General features: G+C 35.5%; 2 protein-coding genes across 2 annotated transcripts; both read left to right on the top strand.

The window, feature by feature from the left end:
- Positions 1-5,263: 5,263 nt before the first annotated feature.
- LOC138123384 (uncharacterized) lies at positions 5,264-13,597 on the top strand. Its single transcript, XM_069038079.1, has 4 exons — positions 5,264-5,468; positions 5,519-6,123; positions 6,174-8,311; positions 10,237-13,597. Exons 1-4 carry the CDS (start codon positions 5,446-5,448, stop codon positions 11,506-11,508), a joined length of 4,038 nt encoding a protein of 1,345 aa, XP_068894180.1. The 5' UTR covers positions 5,264-5,445; the 3' UTR covers positions 11,509-13,597.
- LOC138122731 (golgin subfamily A member 4-like) lies at positions 11,685-16,344 on the top strand. The gene is made up of 2 exons (XM_069037017.1): positions 11,685-16,265; positions 16,336-16,344. The coding sequence occupies exons 1-2, from the start codon at positions 11,685-11,687 to the stop codon at positions 16,342-16,344; spliced, it is 4,590 nt and encodes a 1,529-aa protein (XP_068893118.1).
- The last annotated feature ends 3 nt before the right edge of the window (positions 16,345-16,347 follow it).

Here is a 16,347-nt window from a genome sequence, read left to right as displayed (position 1 = left end):
ATGAAGTCAGGCACGGAAGCGTACAAATACATATGGCAACGTCGCAAATCACTGTCAGCTGGAGGAACAACAGTCATAATTATTTGCAAAATTATACCTAACCTCAACTAATAGTTGTAGACTACATTGGTATGGGCACAGACTACTCAAAAACGTGAAATTGAAATTAAAAATCGACCGGTTTTTGTTCTTTTTTCAAAACTCAACAGTTTATGATTTATCGAATTGTTGCATTACTTTTGCCCCTCACTGTATAAATGAAAGTAATTGGGAATTGGTACCAATTTTTCGACAACCCTCGTTAAGCGGCAATAAACCACTTAAGGAATCAAAAGGTCGTTTTAAATATCGATAGATGCACTTTAGGTATCAACTCAAATATGTTACAGCTTGCCTATTGTAGCTTGAGCTGTGAGAGATGCGCAAAGTTGAATAAAAAGGTCAGATAAAGAGGTGCTGGAAGCGGAAAAGAAATCGACAAAATTAGTGAAGGGGCTGTAAGACCACTGCGCATCCGGTTCTTACAGCTCAAGCTACAATGAGAAAGCTGTACAGGGTGATTCATCTTTTACCGCCGGTGGCAAAATTACTCTTAAGAATTGAGAAAAATTTATGGAATTGACAGATTTGATTTGTCGAAAAATTTACTTACGAGTACATTTGTCGCCTTCATTCCAGTTCATGCACCAAAAGAATATTCATTGCGAATGCCATTATAATTTGGGACCGTTTTGACGTAAGTTAATTTTTAACGGCTGGGTATGACCACCCGCTAAAAATTAGCAATTTGAGTTAAATTTTAACAACTTTTGATCAAAATTTTGGCTTAGAGAATAGCGCAATGGGTTAAAATATTTTAACCGTTGTTTTAACGTTTAACTTTTAACCAAGCGTCTTACAGAATAGGCCTGATTATCCATAACTCGAGTTCCCGGCAAGGAAAAAAGGCCGCTAACAGTTCTTTCACAATGGCGTTAACGTTACGTCGATGTTAAAACGTTAATGTTAACAGAGAGATATTGCATTCAACCTTGATTTAAGTAATAGGTTAATAAATGATTGCGCTCTGAAATAACGCTACGCTTTAACGGCATAGGGCCGGTTGCACCATCACCAGTTAAAGTTAACTGTAGGTTAAAATGCTTCGTTACTTTGGTTACCTATTGTTATAACAATGTTTTCATATATTTTAAACTGTAGTTAAATTTAACTTACGTTGGTGCAACCGGTCCTTACGGCCGTATTCACCAACGCCAGTTAAAGTTAACTGTAGGTTAAATTATACGAAAGCATTGTTACAACAATAGGTATCTAAGTAACGAAGCATTTTAACCTACAGTTAACTTTAAATGGCGTTGGTGAATATGGGCCTAAGGCCCATATTCATATTCATATTCATATTCATATTAGTGATTTAAAGTTATTGCAATTTATCTAGGCGTTAACGTTATTAAAAGACAATGCAAACCTGACAAGTAGTGTCAAAAATGAACGAAATGGTAGAAGCTGCAATTTTAGGTGGTGCAAATGACGATGATATTGAAGAATCAGTTCATCACTTTATTTCTAACTTATTTCGGTCAAATCACACTCAAACTGTTTTGAATTGTCAAACTGTTGACATATGAGAAATGTCAAAAATAACGTTAACCTTTTGCGGTATACGTTCGCAATTTACGTAAAGCGCAATCGTTATTACCGTCTACGTGCTAAAAATTGACACTTAGGGCCGGTTTTTCAATCGATGATTAACATTTTGATTAGCTAATCATTACTTCTTGATTAATTTCAAATTAATCATGGATAGCGTTTTTCAAACCAAAATTCAATTATGATTAGCTAATTAAAAATTAACTGAAAGTTTGTTACGTTGGTATTAACTTTTCTGTCAAATTTGACAACTTGGTGGTTTGTGATTTGTAACAATTTTAAATTTAGGTAATTGTTTACTTTAGCTACTTGTGGACACTCTTAGGGCGTCCTCCTACATCGTTTACCACCACTCAAACCTTGTGCAAATGCCCTGGTTTTTCTCTCTTGTTGTGTTTCAAGGTCGCATCAATGATCATTGAGCAATGTCTAAAGGGCAAAGAAAATTCATTTGCACAAGGTTTGAGATGTGGGAAACGATGTAGGAGAACGCCCTGCGACTGTCTAGCCAGAAAAAACGCGAAAATTCCACAAATAGGTAAAGTAAACAATCACCCAAATTTGTAATTTTGGTTCATCCTAATTTCCGCATTTTCTCCACCTACTGATTGTATTTCTACAGTCTATGCCCCTATAATACAATTAGGAAATCTTGCTATGTTAAAGAGAAATAAGTGAGAATTGCTTTTATTGTGCCCTAACAGTTGGGTATCAATCTCTAACCATTTTACCAAGGATAATTACATCCATAAAGCAATTGACTCTGTTCTCACTTACTTCTAGAAGTACTATAAAAATTTTTTGTTTACATTCGTTAATTTCATTTCGGTTTGGGGGGATTTTAATATAATTTGGACGCAACGCCGCTAGAGCTCTACTTGTGTACACCACAAGTCTCCAGCCACGCTCCTATTGCATAAAATCGCAGACTAAAAAGCAACTGATTTTGAGGCGATAGACAGTCATTTCTGAAATAAAAATTTTGCTGGTATTTTAACCCCTGAATTTGATGCAGACTACTCCACAACACTCATCGGTTAGTTTGATAGCAAATAGCTTCTTCTATTTCTTCTAACAATCTTTCTACTGTTCGCGAAGACAAACGAAAGCGACTAAAAAAATCTTTTTGGTCCCATTCTTCGAAGTGATTGGGCCTAAAGCGTATAGTTTTTGGCTTTCGTGGCTCTTCATCACTACTATAAGCATTAACGTCATAAATATCATCAATCATTATTCTTTGCTCATGGTTTTACTATTTTAATAATAAATTTTCAATAAATCGGCAATGTCACTTTTGACGTTAATCATTAAATTCCGATTAATTCACAGATCATCGTATGATTAAGTTAATCAAGAATTAACATGAACTTTTTTGTTAATCATAGGTTGAAAAACGGTAACATTGTGTTAATTACAAATTAAACCTTAATCAAAAATTAATCATCGATTGAAAAACCGGCCCTTAGATGTCAAAATAACGTCTTTCTAAATACTACTAACCGTTATATGGCACTGCAATATCTCTCTAATGTTAGATCTAATTACATGTATTTCAGTACTTTTTATAAATTATTTCCGTTGGCTAATGTTAGAATGTAACGTTAAGAATCCAGAACATTTCTAGAACTAACGTTAACGCTAACAATTAGTGCGATTCTGTTTCAAAATTTAGCAATATTGTTATTGAACAACATTGATTTTGCATAGATCCAACCAATCAACAGCTTCATATCATAGCAACTACAACCTTGTTATATAGCAATATTGGTAAATTTTAAAACAGAATCGCACCAATTATCATGTAACATTAAGGGCCGGTTTTTCAATCGATTAACATTTTAGGCAGAATATAGCCTAAGGGGGTCCGTTTCGGCTCAGGGACGCGAGGGTCGCGGGTTCGATTCCGACCCAGGGCGGAAAAAAAAGGCTATATTCTATCTCGTGATTCGGAAGTCACGTTAAGCCATTGGTCCCGGTCTATTGAGTTGGTCATCACGCCCCTCGTAGATTTGTAAACCAGTCCTAGACTGTGTAACAACATTTTGATTAACTAATCATTACTTCTTGATTAATTTCAAATTAATCATGAATAGTGTTTTTCAAACCAAAATTCAATTATGATTAACTAACTAAAAATTAATCGAAAGTTTGTCACGTTGGTATTAACTTTTCTGATGCTTTTCTGACAAATCTGACAACTTGGCGTTTTGTGATTTGACAATTTCAAATTTGTAATTTTGGTTCATGGTAATTTTAGTTAAAAACCATTTCTTGGATAAGTAAATGTATTAAACATGTAGGATTTATCAAAATGAAAGATCGTTTTAGCATGGCGAGTACAATTGTGAGTAATTCAACTAGGCGATCTGGCAATTTCTCTGAAGAGAAAGAGTAATTGCTTGTGAGCCTAGTGGTACAAAATAAGCATAGGTATTGTTGAAAATTGAAAAAAATAAAAAGCACAAAACGGTTTCACTGGCTGTAGATTTGTGTGACTGTGCACCACAATACTCTCCAGCCACGAATGATCCTGTTGCATAGAATACGGTGCGATCAATTAAAAAATAAATCGAGTCGGCGTGTTACCTATGGCAACCCATGCTATAGCATAGGCTCCAAAGCAAACTCGATTTATTTTTTAAATGATCGCTCGGTAGTATATAACGGTATTAGGCCGATATGGGTTATGTAACAGACGAGGTTGAGATATTGTAAAATCGAGGCAGAGCCGAGATTTTATAATCAACCGAGTCTGTTATATCCATATCGGCCGTATGTTGTTTTATAGTTTTCTTTATATCAATAATACTTAACATTTAACGATGATTTATTTGTAAGACTGACATTTCTCTTTACTTCAAAAATTAAATTTAGTTGTCATCTGTGCCGTAACCGTAGCAACGGTAGCAAAAATAACGGCCTCGGTCTGATAATTTTGAATAACGGCCTAGTCTGTTATGGGTATCATATCAATCAAGCATTGAGTACTGATAAATCCTAATAACAGTATGGTATAAAGAAAAGATTTAAACAGCTAATCCGTGATCCGTTATCCATATAGTGCATTCACAATCGACTCTTCAACGCCAACTTCGACGCCAAATTTTAAAAAATACCCGTTGCAGGATGTTATGCAAGTAATCTGCCAACAGTTAAAGGGCACTTGTATAGTCCGTACGCTGATAGAGATTGCACGTTTTTAAATTCTAGGATGAAAAATTTGTTCTTACTGGACTCATAGAATTCAACGCTTGAAGTGAATCAAATATACGAGTACTTACGAGTATCTGTCATTTTTTAAATTTTATACCTCCTCGCAGCAAGAAGAAAATTTCATTTGGTTTGTTGTTTTGGCCATATTCTTCATAATCTTTTCTGATTTAACCTTTACAAAACAATGAGTAACTCTCAATGTTAAAAAAATATTTCCCTACCATTACTGAATAGCTGGAAATATAGCTCCATTTCCATCTTATACAGTACCTATTTAACTTTATTAGGTAAGATTAACCAGGTTTCAAATTTTCTAGCACTGGCATGTCTATTCTTATGTTGTAATAAACTATTTCTGAGTCGTTTTTATTTATTTTTCAATTGTATGTTCCTAATACTCATTATCAACGTCCCATAACCGTCCAAGAAAAATTCTAAATAAAAATCAAGTCGACTCTAAATCCCTGACGTTTTGAGTTGTCGAATTTTTGACATTTTATTATCAATATTGTTTAAACGTGTGTTTTATGTAATCTTTTTATTATCTATAATGTATATTTCTTGTGTGTCTGATATTTTCAAATGCTTCGCTATGCATTAATGTGGTAAGTAAAATCTCATACTTGCAAAATTTTTATTAAAATACATTTTGAAGCATCACCGCGTTCATGTTCATTTGTGGAAGGAACAACATTCACACAATAAACATCCAACCGATACCGCCATTTAGTGGTAACTTCTTAAGAGAAGTATCTGATTTTGATAATATAGTAGAGCCAGAAACGAATCAAGAACCTGTCGCCAATGTTATCAAAACAAGAGGCAGTATGAACGAAGAAGATTCACTAATTGAAGATAACAACGAAAAATGTCCACACTGTGGCGAATCAGATCGCGTCAACCCAGCACGAAAAAATACAGACATAAACAATATCAAAAGGGAATTGGGAGAAATGGGGACTCTGTTTGTCAATAAGTTACTCGGGAGTGACGAAGAGTCAGCAGAACGTTTAGAACGAGACGAAGAGGGAGAAAAGGACGACGATGACAAGGAAGTGGATCAAAATCAAAAGTACAAGGATGAGGAATTTATCGAAGAACAAGACAAAGCCGAAAACCTTACAAAACAATCAAAACTACTCTTTGATCAGATCGAAAACCCACCCCCAAAGAACGAAGCAGAACAGATATTATGTTGTGATGAAGAAGATAGTAACAAACAGAAATCACGAGGATTCGTCAACAGTGGTTTCAACAAAAGTACAACAGTCACTAAAATTGAAAAATATTTGTTAACAATTTTCTTTTAGGACCGAACAGTGATTTGCAAATGCATTTTTACAAGTACCAGCCGTACAGTAGAACCAAAGCTGTATCCGACAGTAAAAAGTCGGTTTTGATCAATTTGTATCCGAAACATAAAAAGGGGCGTTCGTCTGAATCCCCCAACAAATACGACTACATAGCTTTGCTGTCGAACAACAACAGACTGGTGCAAGTACCAGCCGTCAAATTTACTGTGGTCCCAGAAGAAAGTGAGGGCATCAAAGGAAGACTAAGAAGAAGTGAAAATTTCGAACCTTTTTACGTTTATAAGTATAGAAAACATCCCCACCGCTTCAGATTTGAACCGGTCGACAATATGTTTCGTGTTGTTGACACTAATAAAGTGAATTATCGACGTTTACCGCACATTCCCATACTTTTCGTCAACACGATTCCCCAAATTCGGAAAAGATTCACCAATAAACTTCACAAGAGATCTTCAAATTTTGACTTGTCTGATAATAAATACTTGCGCGAGGCAGATTTGTTGATTCAAAATCTGAATACTTCGCTTCAGATGGGTTTAGGTTTATCGAACAAAGCCAGACCAGTGGACGCTGGAGTTCTGGTGAGTTCGAACTATGATGCTTCATCGACGAACCAAAATATCAAAGGTAATAACAAGAAGGCCTTTAAGAAGGAAGTGGTTGAAGATTTTGCTTCTTCTGCATTGCAAGACGAAGCAATGAGTTTTGGAAGTGGAGTAGAACGAGGATCGTTCAATGGCGATTCAGAAGCGCCACTAGTGAAAGAAGATAATTTGGTAAAGAGCGACGTTGGTTCATTCGAATATGCACCAAGTCCAATGGAGAGTGCTCCGACTCAAGCCGATAGTTTTGTAAACAGTGATGTCGGTTCAATGGAAGTTGATTCCAATAAGGATAATTTAGCAAAAAATGAATTTAGTCCAATAGAGCTAGGACCAAGCAAAGTGGATAATTATGTAAATAATATAATGAGCCCTTTTAACCTTTTACCGCAAAAAAAAGATAAGTTGGTAAAAAGCGAAGTTAGTCCAATGGAGATAGGACCAAATAAGATAGATAGTTTTGTGAAGAGCGTAATGAGCCCCTTGGAAGGTTTTCCAAGTAGAGAAAATGGTTTGGTAAAGAGTGAAATTAGTCCGATGGAGATGGGATCAAGTAAAGTAGATAATTTGGTAAAGAGTGAAATCAGTCCGATGGAGATGGGATCACGTAAAGTAGATAATTTGGTAAAGAGTGAAATTAGTCCGATAGAGGTTGGATCAAATAAAGCAGATAATTTGGTAAAGAATGAAATTAGTCCGATGGAGGTTGGATCAAGTAGGAAAGCAGATAATTTGGTAAAGAATGAAATTAGTTCGACTGAGGTTGAATCAAGTAAAGCAAATAAGTTGGTAAAGAGCGAAATTAGTCCGATTGAGGTTGAATCAAGTAAAGCAGATAATTTGGTGAAGAGCGAAATTAGTCCGATTGAGGTTGAATCAAGTAAAGCAGATAATTTGGTAAAGAGCGAAATTAGTCCGATTGAGGTTGAATCAAGTAAAGCAGATAATAATTTGGTAAAAAGTGAAATTGGTCTGATGGAGGTTGGATCAAGTAAAGCAGATAACATGATAAAGAGTGAAATTAGTCCGATGGAAACGGACTCAAGTAAAGACAATAATTTCGTGAAAAATGTGATTAATCCTTTGCAAATTGATGCGAATAAACAAGACCATTTGACGAAGAACGAAATCAGTCCCATTAATGTCGCTTCAAAGTACAATAGTGTTGTGAAAAGCGAAATTGACCCCGTAGGAGTTGTACCAAATAAGGAAAGCAACCTGATAAAAAGCGAAATAAATCCGATGATAGCCTCGCCAAATAAAAAAGAGAATTTTGTGAAGAACGATGTCGCTTCAGGATTGTACAAAAGTAACGTAGTCAACAGCGACCTGAACAAGCCTCTGCAGTTGAATAAAGGTCTATCCAATGGTATGGTGAAAAGTCAAATCGATCCGGTGTTGCAAAATGTACCGAATGACAACACATTTTCGGAAAACCAGGTGGATTCGAAAGTTGGCGATTTATCGGAAAATATGGTGGAAACGAAAGTCGACGAAGGACTGTCTGCAAAAGTGGTGGACACAAAAGATACGGTAAATAAAGCTAAAAACTTTTATGCGGATATGAATTGGTATTTTGCGTGAATCAAGAACGTTGTTTTTTCAATTTCGAAATTATATTATGAAATTTGTTGTAACATTTTTAGTTTTGTCAAAATTACTCTAATTTTCATAGATTCAAATGTTCTTACACTTTCGAAATTTTGCGTTCCACTAATTTTGCATTCAAAAATAAAAATTAGTCAGCTCTTATATTAGAATTGTTTTATGGAAACATTTATTTGAAAGAAATGACAAAACAACTTTATTTAAACTGTAAAACTATAGAAATATATATTATTGTCAAATAATTGCATTTTAGTCCTTCAATAAACCCTTCGAGTTTGAAACTTCTTCCCGAATAATATTTATAGTTTTCTAATAACCACTCCACACCAAGAATCTCTTTTTAGATTTAAAACAAGCGATTGAATCATTTTTAGTTCCATATATTTTTTTTAGTATTATGTATAATTATCAAAGAAAGGTAAACAGATCATAATAATCGTTGAGACTAGTAGACTTACAAAAAAAATAGAATAATACCGGGTCATTTTAAATGATTGTGACTTTTTTTCTTAAGTTGGGAACATTTTTCATAAATTATTTTGGCAAACTTGATACCTTAATCAACACATTGGCGTACGTACGCCATTTTGACATTTTATGTATTAATAAATTGTGTCAAATAGACGAGGACGCCTATGTTTATGCCAACTATCACATTAAAAAGCAGAATAACCAACAATAATATTACCAACCTATGAAAAAAAGTCACAATCATTTAAAATTACCCGGTAGATATTACTAAATGAGACAAAATGATAATTCAACATAACGTAAAGTCCATTCAAAAATCAAAAAACCACCAACGTCGCATTTTCCTCGATAATTACTATCAGTAACGCTGTTTAGTGCAAAATTTGGTGAGAATTGTAATGTTGAGGTTAAGTGTTTATTAAATGTCTTGTTATTCTGGGCATGTTTAAGTAAAAATAATAAGAATCAATAAATAAATGAAATGTGCTGCTAATAAAAAGCAATTGAATTTTATTTTGAATCAAATAAATGTCATAATTTATAGTTACCAACATATCGGGCGTTCAAATGAAATCCTGGGCTGAGTAGGCGTTGGAAAAATTAAACCGTTTAGAACCGTGTAAAGTTTGAATTTCCCGCCGTTTGACACGAATGACATTTGTTTATGTTTAATCAGGATATAATTGAACATGTTTGTTTTCAGCAAAGGGTACCCTTAGATATTTGCTTCGAGAATAGTAATTGTTACGTTATTCTATTTTTGATGTAAAACATTGCAAAGAAAGGAAAAAAAGAAAAAATGTTTGGCTCTAAATTTTAGGTTAGCTGTCAACATGCTCCAATTAATCTACGCTTTAAAAAAGCACAACAATTGACGATTTCCAACGCCTTCCCAGCCCAGGATTTCATTTGAACGCGCGATAGTATGAAAAAATATCTACCTAGGGTTTTTTAAATTTTACCAACCAATAGCAACAGGCGGTGTTTTTTAAATTTTTGAATGGACTTTATGTAAAGAGCGTTCAAAAAATGGACCGTCATGGACGTCAACGTTATTTATTGTTGCAACAGCTATTTTAAGAATTAACCAATGACACTTTTTCTGGTCTTCTTAGTAAACTTATATGAAGGAAATATCAAAGCACACCAAATAAGAAAACGAACTTCGTTTGTAAAAGAGAAAACCGCGGCCTGCTTGACTACAAATTTTTTGAACGCCCGTTATTATTCAGTATTCTCATAAATCAAAATGTGTGAGCTTGTGCTCTTAACAATAAATTGTTTTATCGCGTCAAAATTTGTCTATTAAGCAACAAAAAACCTAAAATCGAGGACGACATCAGTGAAATGATTTTCTATCATTTTTGACTGATTTCCAGATTTCTAACGCTTACCTGGTCGATCTGCTTAGGAATGTGGATTTATTAAAAAAATCAGATCCTAATTTGAAATTTTTGAATCAAAACAATGACGAGTGTATCAATCACGGGGAATCAATTCAACAAACGAAAATGACAACTACAGAGTGCCCTCCAGATGTCACTTTTACTATAGCACCTTTGCGCGGTGCACCAGAACCAAGTCAACCTGGTGCACAGGCAAATATCGAATTCACTCCAATACCAACGACGTCTGTTCCGGTCAACGTTCATGCAAATACCCTTCCAGAATTCGAACAGGCTGTTTCAGAGTGCACAACTTATGCACCAGGATTTGAGTCAAACGGAGGTTCAAAATCTTTAGCATCATCGGGTTCGAATAAAACCAAAATAACGGAATTAAATAAATCTGTGGTGTCCGGAGTAAACATATCCATGAACAATGTAGCAATTACTAATGAAAGCAGTATATACGAAGACGAAAGCGATATTGGTAGCATTCTGGACTTGTTAGCGACCAATTTAACTACCAGTGCTGCTGGGAACGGTGGTAGTGGTGGTGGTGCTGGCAGTATTGGTACTACTGGTAGCGTTGGTAATATTGGTGGTGCCGGAAGTACAGTAAAAAGCAGCGGGTCAACTTCATCACCTTCTGTATTTTCTACTCACAGTGACACTTCAATCCCGACGATTTCTGTGAGTTGTTCTACTTCATCACCCGTCGTAGCAACAGTAGAGTACGAGAAAAGTACAACTTGCAGCTCGGAAAACGAAGCTGAGTCGACTACGTCGGCAGGGTTGCTGGCTAAAGGCAAGAGTGCTCTGTTGACGAAACTCCACAACCTTCAAAAAGATCTAAAACTGGTTTTTGAAGTGCAAAACATCTTGACGGGGGCTAAAAAAGATCAAACGAAAAATAAAAGGAGCAAAAGAGAGACGTTACGTTACAGCAATCGTCGATCTAGAAGGAAATGTAAAAAGCATAAGCCCAAACAGGAACAACATAAAGCGGTTTCAGTGAAACCAGATATGATAAAACAAGTCCAGGCGTTGGGAAAAATTTTGCAGTGGAAAGCCAGACTGGACCCTAGTTCAACGGAAACCGACGCTTGTAAAAAGACTAAGAGGTTTTTATTTAAAAAATGGAGGAAGAAGATGAAACGGAAAAGAAAGAAGAAGAAGAAGAAGAAAAAGAAGAAGTGGTGGAAGCGGATATTCGGCAAGCCGAACCATCAACATTTTTTAGGCGAACATATTCAAAATCTTTATTGAATCCGAGCGATCGTAGTCAAGTTAGTAGAGCAAGCAGTTTTAGTAAACGTCAAAGTAGTGAAGTAGGGAGGACGAAGCGGCAAGGAGACGATGGGATTTGGGAGGACTTTGAGTGGCCATTTGGACAAAGGAATTTGCCAACAACGACAACGGAAGAAATTGTGACCACCACACTAATGAAAGTCGTTGACGAGGCGCAGAAATTGTTGGAGGAAGTGGAAAAAAACGAGGAACCACACGAAGACAAGATCACGACCGAACCAAGTGCAATGGAACAGCTTGAAAATGTTTTACATTCGCTGGAAAGTTATGACCAATACCAAATTGGCAACGGAGTCAGTGAATCCACTGTTCAACCAAATTTGGCTCAGGCAGGTGATATTTTACAAGAGGTTGCCAAAGTCGTGACTAAGATTCAAAAAATGACCACAGAAGAAGTGCAAACAGAGTTGAAAAAGCAAAGTACAGAAAGAGAAGAAAAATTTGGTCGTACCACCAAACGAACTGAAAGCAAACTGGGACATGAAAAGCACGAGAAGGGTCACGAATACGAATATAATCATATGGTAGATGTAGAAAACGAGGAAGAACATAACACTGAAGGTACTAATAAAAAAATGAGTACTATAGAAGAATATGAAGAAGAGTTTAGTGAGACCACTTATGAAATTAAGCATGTGCCACATATTGTAAAGGAACATGAACAGCTACATGTCAGTGTTAGTAGTAATAAAGAAGAATGGAAAAATCAACATTATGGACGACATCATCATCTAGAAGAACCTGTTAAGATCCACAAAGTAACAATACAACATCCTACAGAAGAATATAATGAAGGATTAAAGAAATTCCACACTAAAATTTTTTCGCATACTGATACACCTTCAGGGAACAAAGAAGAATTGGGAGAAAAAGAACATCAACAGCTACATGTCAGTGTTAGTAGTAAGAAAGAAGAATGGGAGAATGAACATTATGGACGGCATCATCTAGAAGAACCTGTTAAAATACACAAAGAAAGAACCCAACATCCTACAGAAGAATATAATGAAGGAATAGCAAAAATTCATACTAAATTTGTTTCGCATACTGCTCCACCTTCTGGGAACAAAGAAGAATTGGAAGAAAAAGGACGTGGACACCTACATGTCAGCGTTAGTGGTAAAAAAGAAGAATGGGAGAATCAACATTATGGACATCAGCTGGAAGAACCTGTTAAGGTCCACAAAGAAAGAACACAACATCCGACAGAAGAATATAATGAAGGAACAACAAAAATTCATACCAAATTCTTTTCCCACACTGCTACACCTTCTGGGAAGAAAGAAGAATTGGAAGAAAAAGGACATGAACACCTACATGTCAGCGTTAGTAGTAAAAAAGAAGAATGGGAGAATCAACATTATGGACATCAGCTGGAAGAACCTGTTAAGGTCCACAAAGAAAGAACACAACATCCTACAGAAGAATATAATGAAGGAATGACAAAAATCCATACTAAATTGTTTTCGCATACTGCTACACCTTCTGAGAACAAAGAAGAATTGGAAGAAAAAGGACGTGAACACCTACATGTCAGCGTTAGTAGTAAAAAAGAAGAATGGGAAAATCAACATTATGGACGACATCATCTAGAAGAACCTGTTAAGATCCACAAAGAAATAACACAACATTCTACACAGGAAGATAATGAAGGAATAACAAAAATTCATACTAAAATTTTTTCGCATACTGCTACACCTTCTGAGAACAAAGAAGACTTGGAAGAAAAAGGACGTGAACACCTACACGTCAGCGTTAGTAGTAAAAAAGAAGAATGGGAAAATCAACATTATGGAGGACATCATCTAGAAGAACCTGTTAAGATCCACCAGGAAACAACACTACATCCCACAGAAGAATATAATGAAGGAATGACAGAAATCCATACTAAAATTTTTTCGCATACTGCTACACCTTCTGAGAATAAAGAAGAATTGGAAGAAAAAGGACATGAACAGTTACATGTCAGTGTTAGTAGTAAGAAAGAAGAATGGGAAAATCAACATTATGGACATCATCTAGAAGAACCTGTTAAGATCCACAAAGAAAGAACCCAACGTCCTACAGAAGAATATAATGAAGGAATAACAAAAATTCATACTAAAACTTTTTCGCATACTGCTCCACCTTCTGGGAACAAAGAAGAATTGGAAGAAAAAGGACGTGAACACCTACATGTCAGCATTAGTAGTAAAAAAGAAGAATGGGAAAATCAACATTATGGACGGCATCATCTAGAAGAACCTGTTAAAATACACAAAGAAAGAACCCAACGTCCCACAGAAGAATATAATGAAGGAATAACAAAAATTCATACTAAAACTTTTTCGCATATTGCTCCACCTTCTGGGAACAAAGAAGAATTGGAAGAAAAAGGACGTGAACACCTACATGTCAGCGTTAGTAGTAAAAAAGAAGAATGGGAAAATCAACATTATGGACATAATCTAGAAGAACCTGTTAAGATCCACAAAGAAACAACACAACATCCTACAGAAGAATATAATGAAGGAATGACAAAAATCCATACCAAAATTTTTTCGCATATTGCTACACCTTCTGAGAACAAAGAAGAAGTGGAAGAAAAAGGGCGTGAACACCTACATGTCAGCGTTAGTAGTAAAAAAGAAGAATGGGAAAATCAACATTATGGACGACATCATCTAGAAGAACCTGTTAAGATCCACAAAGAAACAACACAACATCCTACAGAAGAATATAATGAAGGAACAACAAAAATCTATACTAAAATGTTTTCGCATATTACTACAACTTCTGGAGACAAAGAAGAATGGAATAATCAACATCATGAACATACAAAAGTTCATGATGAAGCAACACAATATGCTGCAGAAAACCAACATGAAGTATCAGTAAAAGTTCATAATGAAGCGTCCCAGCATACAGACGCAACTCCCAAACATAAAGGACAGTGGGAGAGTGGTGGAGAATATCATTTAGAAAAATCTTCCAAAATCCATGAAGAGATAACACGACACCCTACAGAAAAACATCAAGAAGATTCAATAAAAAACCACACTGAAACCTTCAACCACACCGCCACAACTTCTGGAAATAAAGAAGAAAGTCAAACACACAATGTCGAAAAATCTTCTAAAATACATAAAGAAACAACACAGTATGCCACAGAAAAACAACATGAAACGTCCAAAAAAATTTACGCAGAGACTTTTCATTACACAACTACGAATCCTAAAAGTAAAGAAGAATGGGAGAGTGGACGATATGATTTAGAAAAAACTTCTAAAATTCATGAGGAGATGACACAATATCCTACGGAAGAACAACATCAAGGGCTAAAAAAAATTCATACTCAGACTTTCCACACAGTTACTACAACACCAGAATATAGAAATGAACATTATGAACGAGAGCATTCAGAAAAACCTTCTAAATTCCACGAAGAAACAACGCATCCTACAGAAGATCAACATGGAAGGTTAATCAAAATCCACACTGAAACTCTCCCTCACGTTACAACAATTTCTAAAAACAAAGAACAAGGGGATCATGAAGAACATAATCTAGAAAAACCTCTTAAAGTTCATGAAAAAACAACACCACATCCTGGAGAAAAACAACATGAAACGACAAAAACCAGTCACACTAGAACACCTCATCATAATATCGCAACAGCCAAGTATGAAGAGGAAGTTAACAAAGAATCTAAAAATATACCGAAAGAGGAGAACGAAGATGTATTTATGTTTTCAAATAAACAAGAAACGTCGACGATATGCCAAACCTGCGGGACCGAAATAAATGGTAACGAAGAAATACAATCAGAAGAAATGGCTGAACAACACCGTTTAAAAACACGCAAAAGTCATCTCCACATAACTTCAGGTATATTTCCAAAACACGAAAGTAAACATATGAAAAGTACGAAACCTTCGCATGGAATGTATACATTAGAAAGTAAAGTATCAAGTATCAAAATGCAAGAAAAATCGCCAGAGACGAAACAATTTGAAATAACACCTACCACGAAGTTATTTGAAGAATATCAAGGGAAAATAACACCGAAGGAAACTATAGCAAATGCTGTCGAAAGAACCAGTGAAGCTGAATTGACATTACCGGGAATAGGTACCGAAGAGAGTACACTACATTTTGTACCACAGGTAATGGAAGAAAAAATAGAAACTCCAAGACCTGAAGAAAAAGTTGAAGAGCAAGGAAATCAAATTGTTGAAGAACCCACACCCGTGGAAACATCAACAATTATAAATTTAGAAACGAGCTCCGAACTCATAAACGTAAACCAAATATTAGCCACTGTTGATATCAAAGTGAATCAATTGTTAGGGGTAACTCAAAAATCGTACACTCCCACTGAAAATATTTTTTTTGCAACAAATCCCATGGAGAGTGTGAACAAGTTAATTTCTGCAGTAAGTGCTGAAGTTAGTAAAGGGGAAGAATCATTAACCGAAGAATCCTTCAGTGAAAGAACCAAAACAGAAAAATTTCCTACTGGTCTAGCAGCACATGAAAAAATTACATTTTATCAAGGGGAAGGAACAGAAATCGCTGAAAATGAAAGCCAAGCAGGTGAAGGTACAGAAGTCATATATCCTTCAGAGAAAATTGACGGGATTGCTGAAGAATCTAAAGTAACTGAAATACCTGGAACAACAGCGGAACAAATTGAAAGTGGATTAACTCAAAAAGAGGAAATTTTTCCAGAGGAAGTAAGTGAAACCATTGTAGAATCAAAAGAAACTGAAATAACTGCCCAACAGACATCAAGAAACATTGAAGGTGAAGTAACTA

Source organism: Tenebrio molitor, chromosome 2, assembly GCF_963966145.1.
Source record: "Tenebrio molitor chromosome 2, icTenMoli1.1, whole genome shotgun sequence".
NCBI lineage: Eukaryota > Metazoa > Arthropoda > Insecta > Coleoptera > Tenebrionidae > Tenebrio > Tenebrio molitor.
Note: the sequence above shows the minus strand (reverse complement) of the source record. Positions and strands in the feature narration are given on the sequence as shown.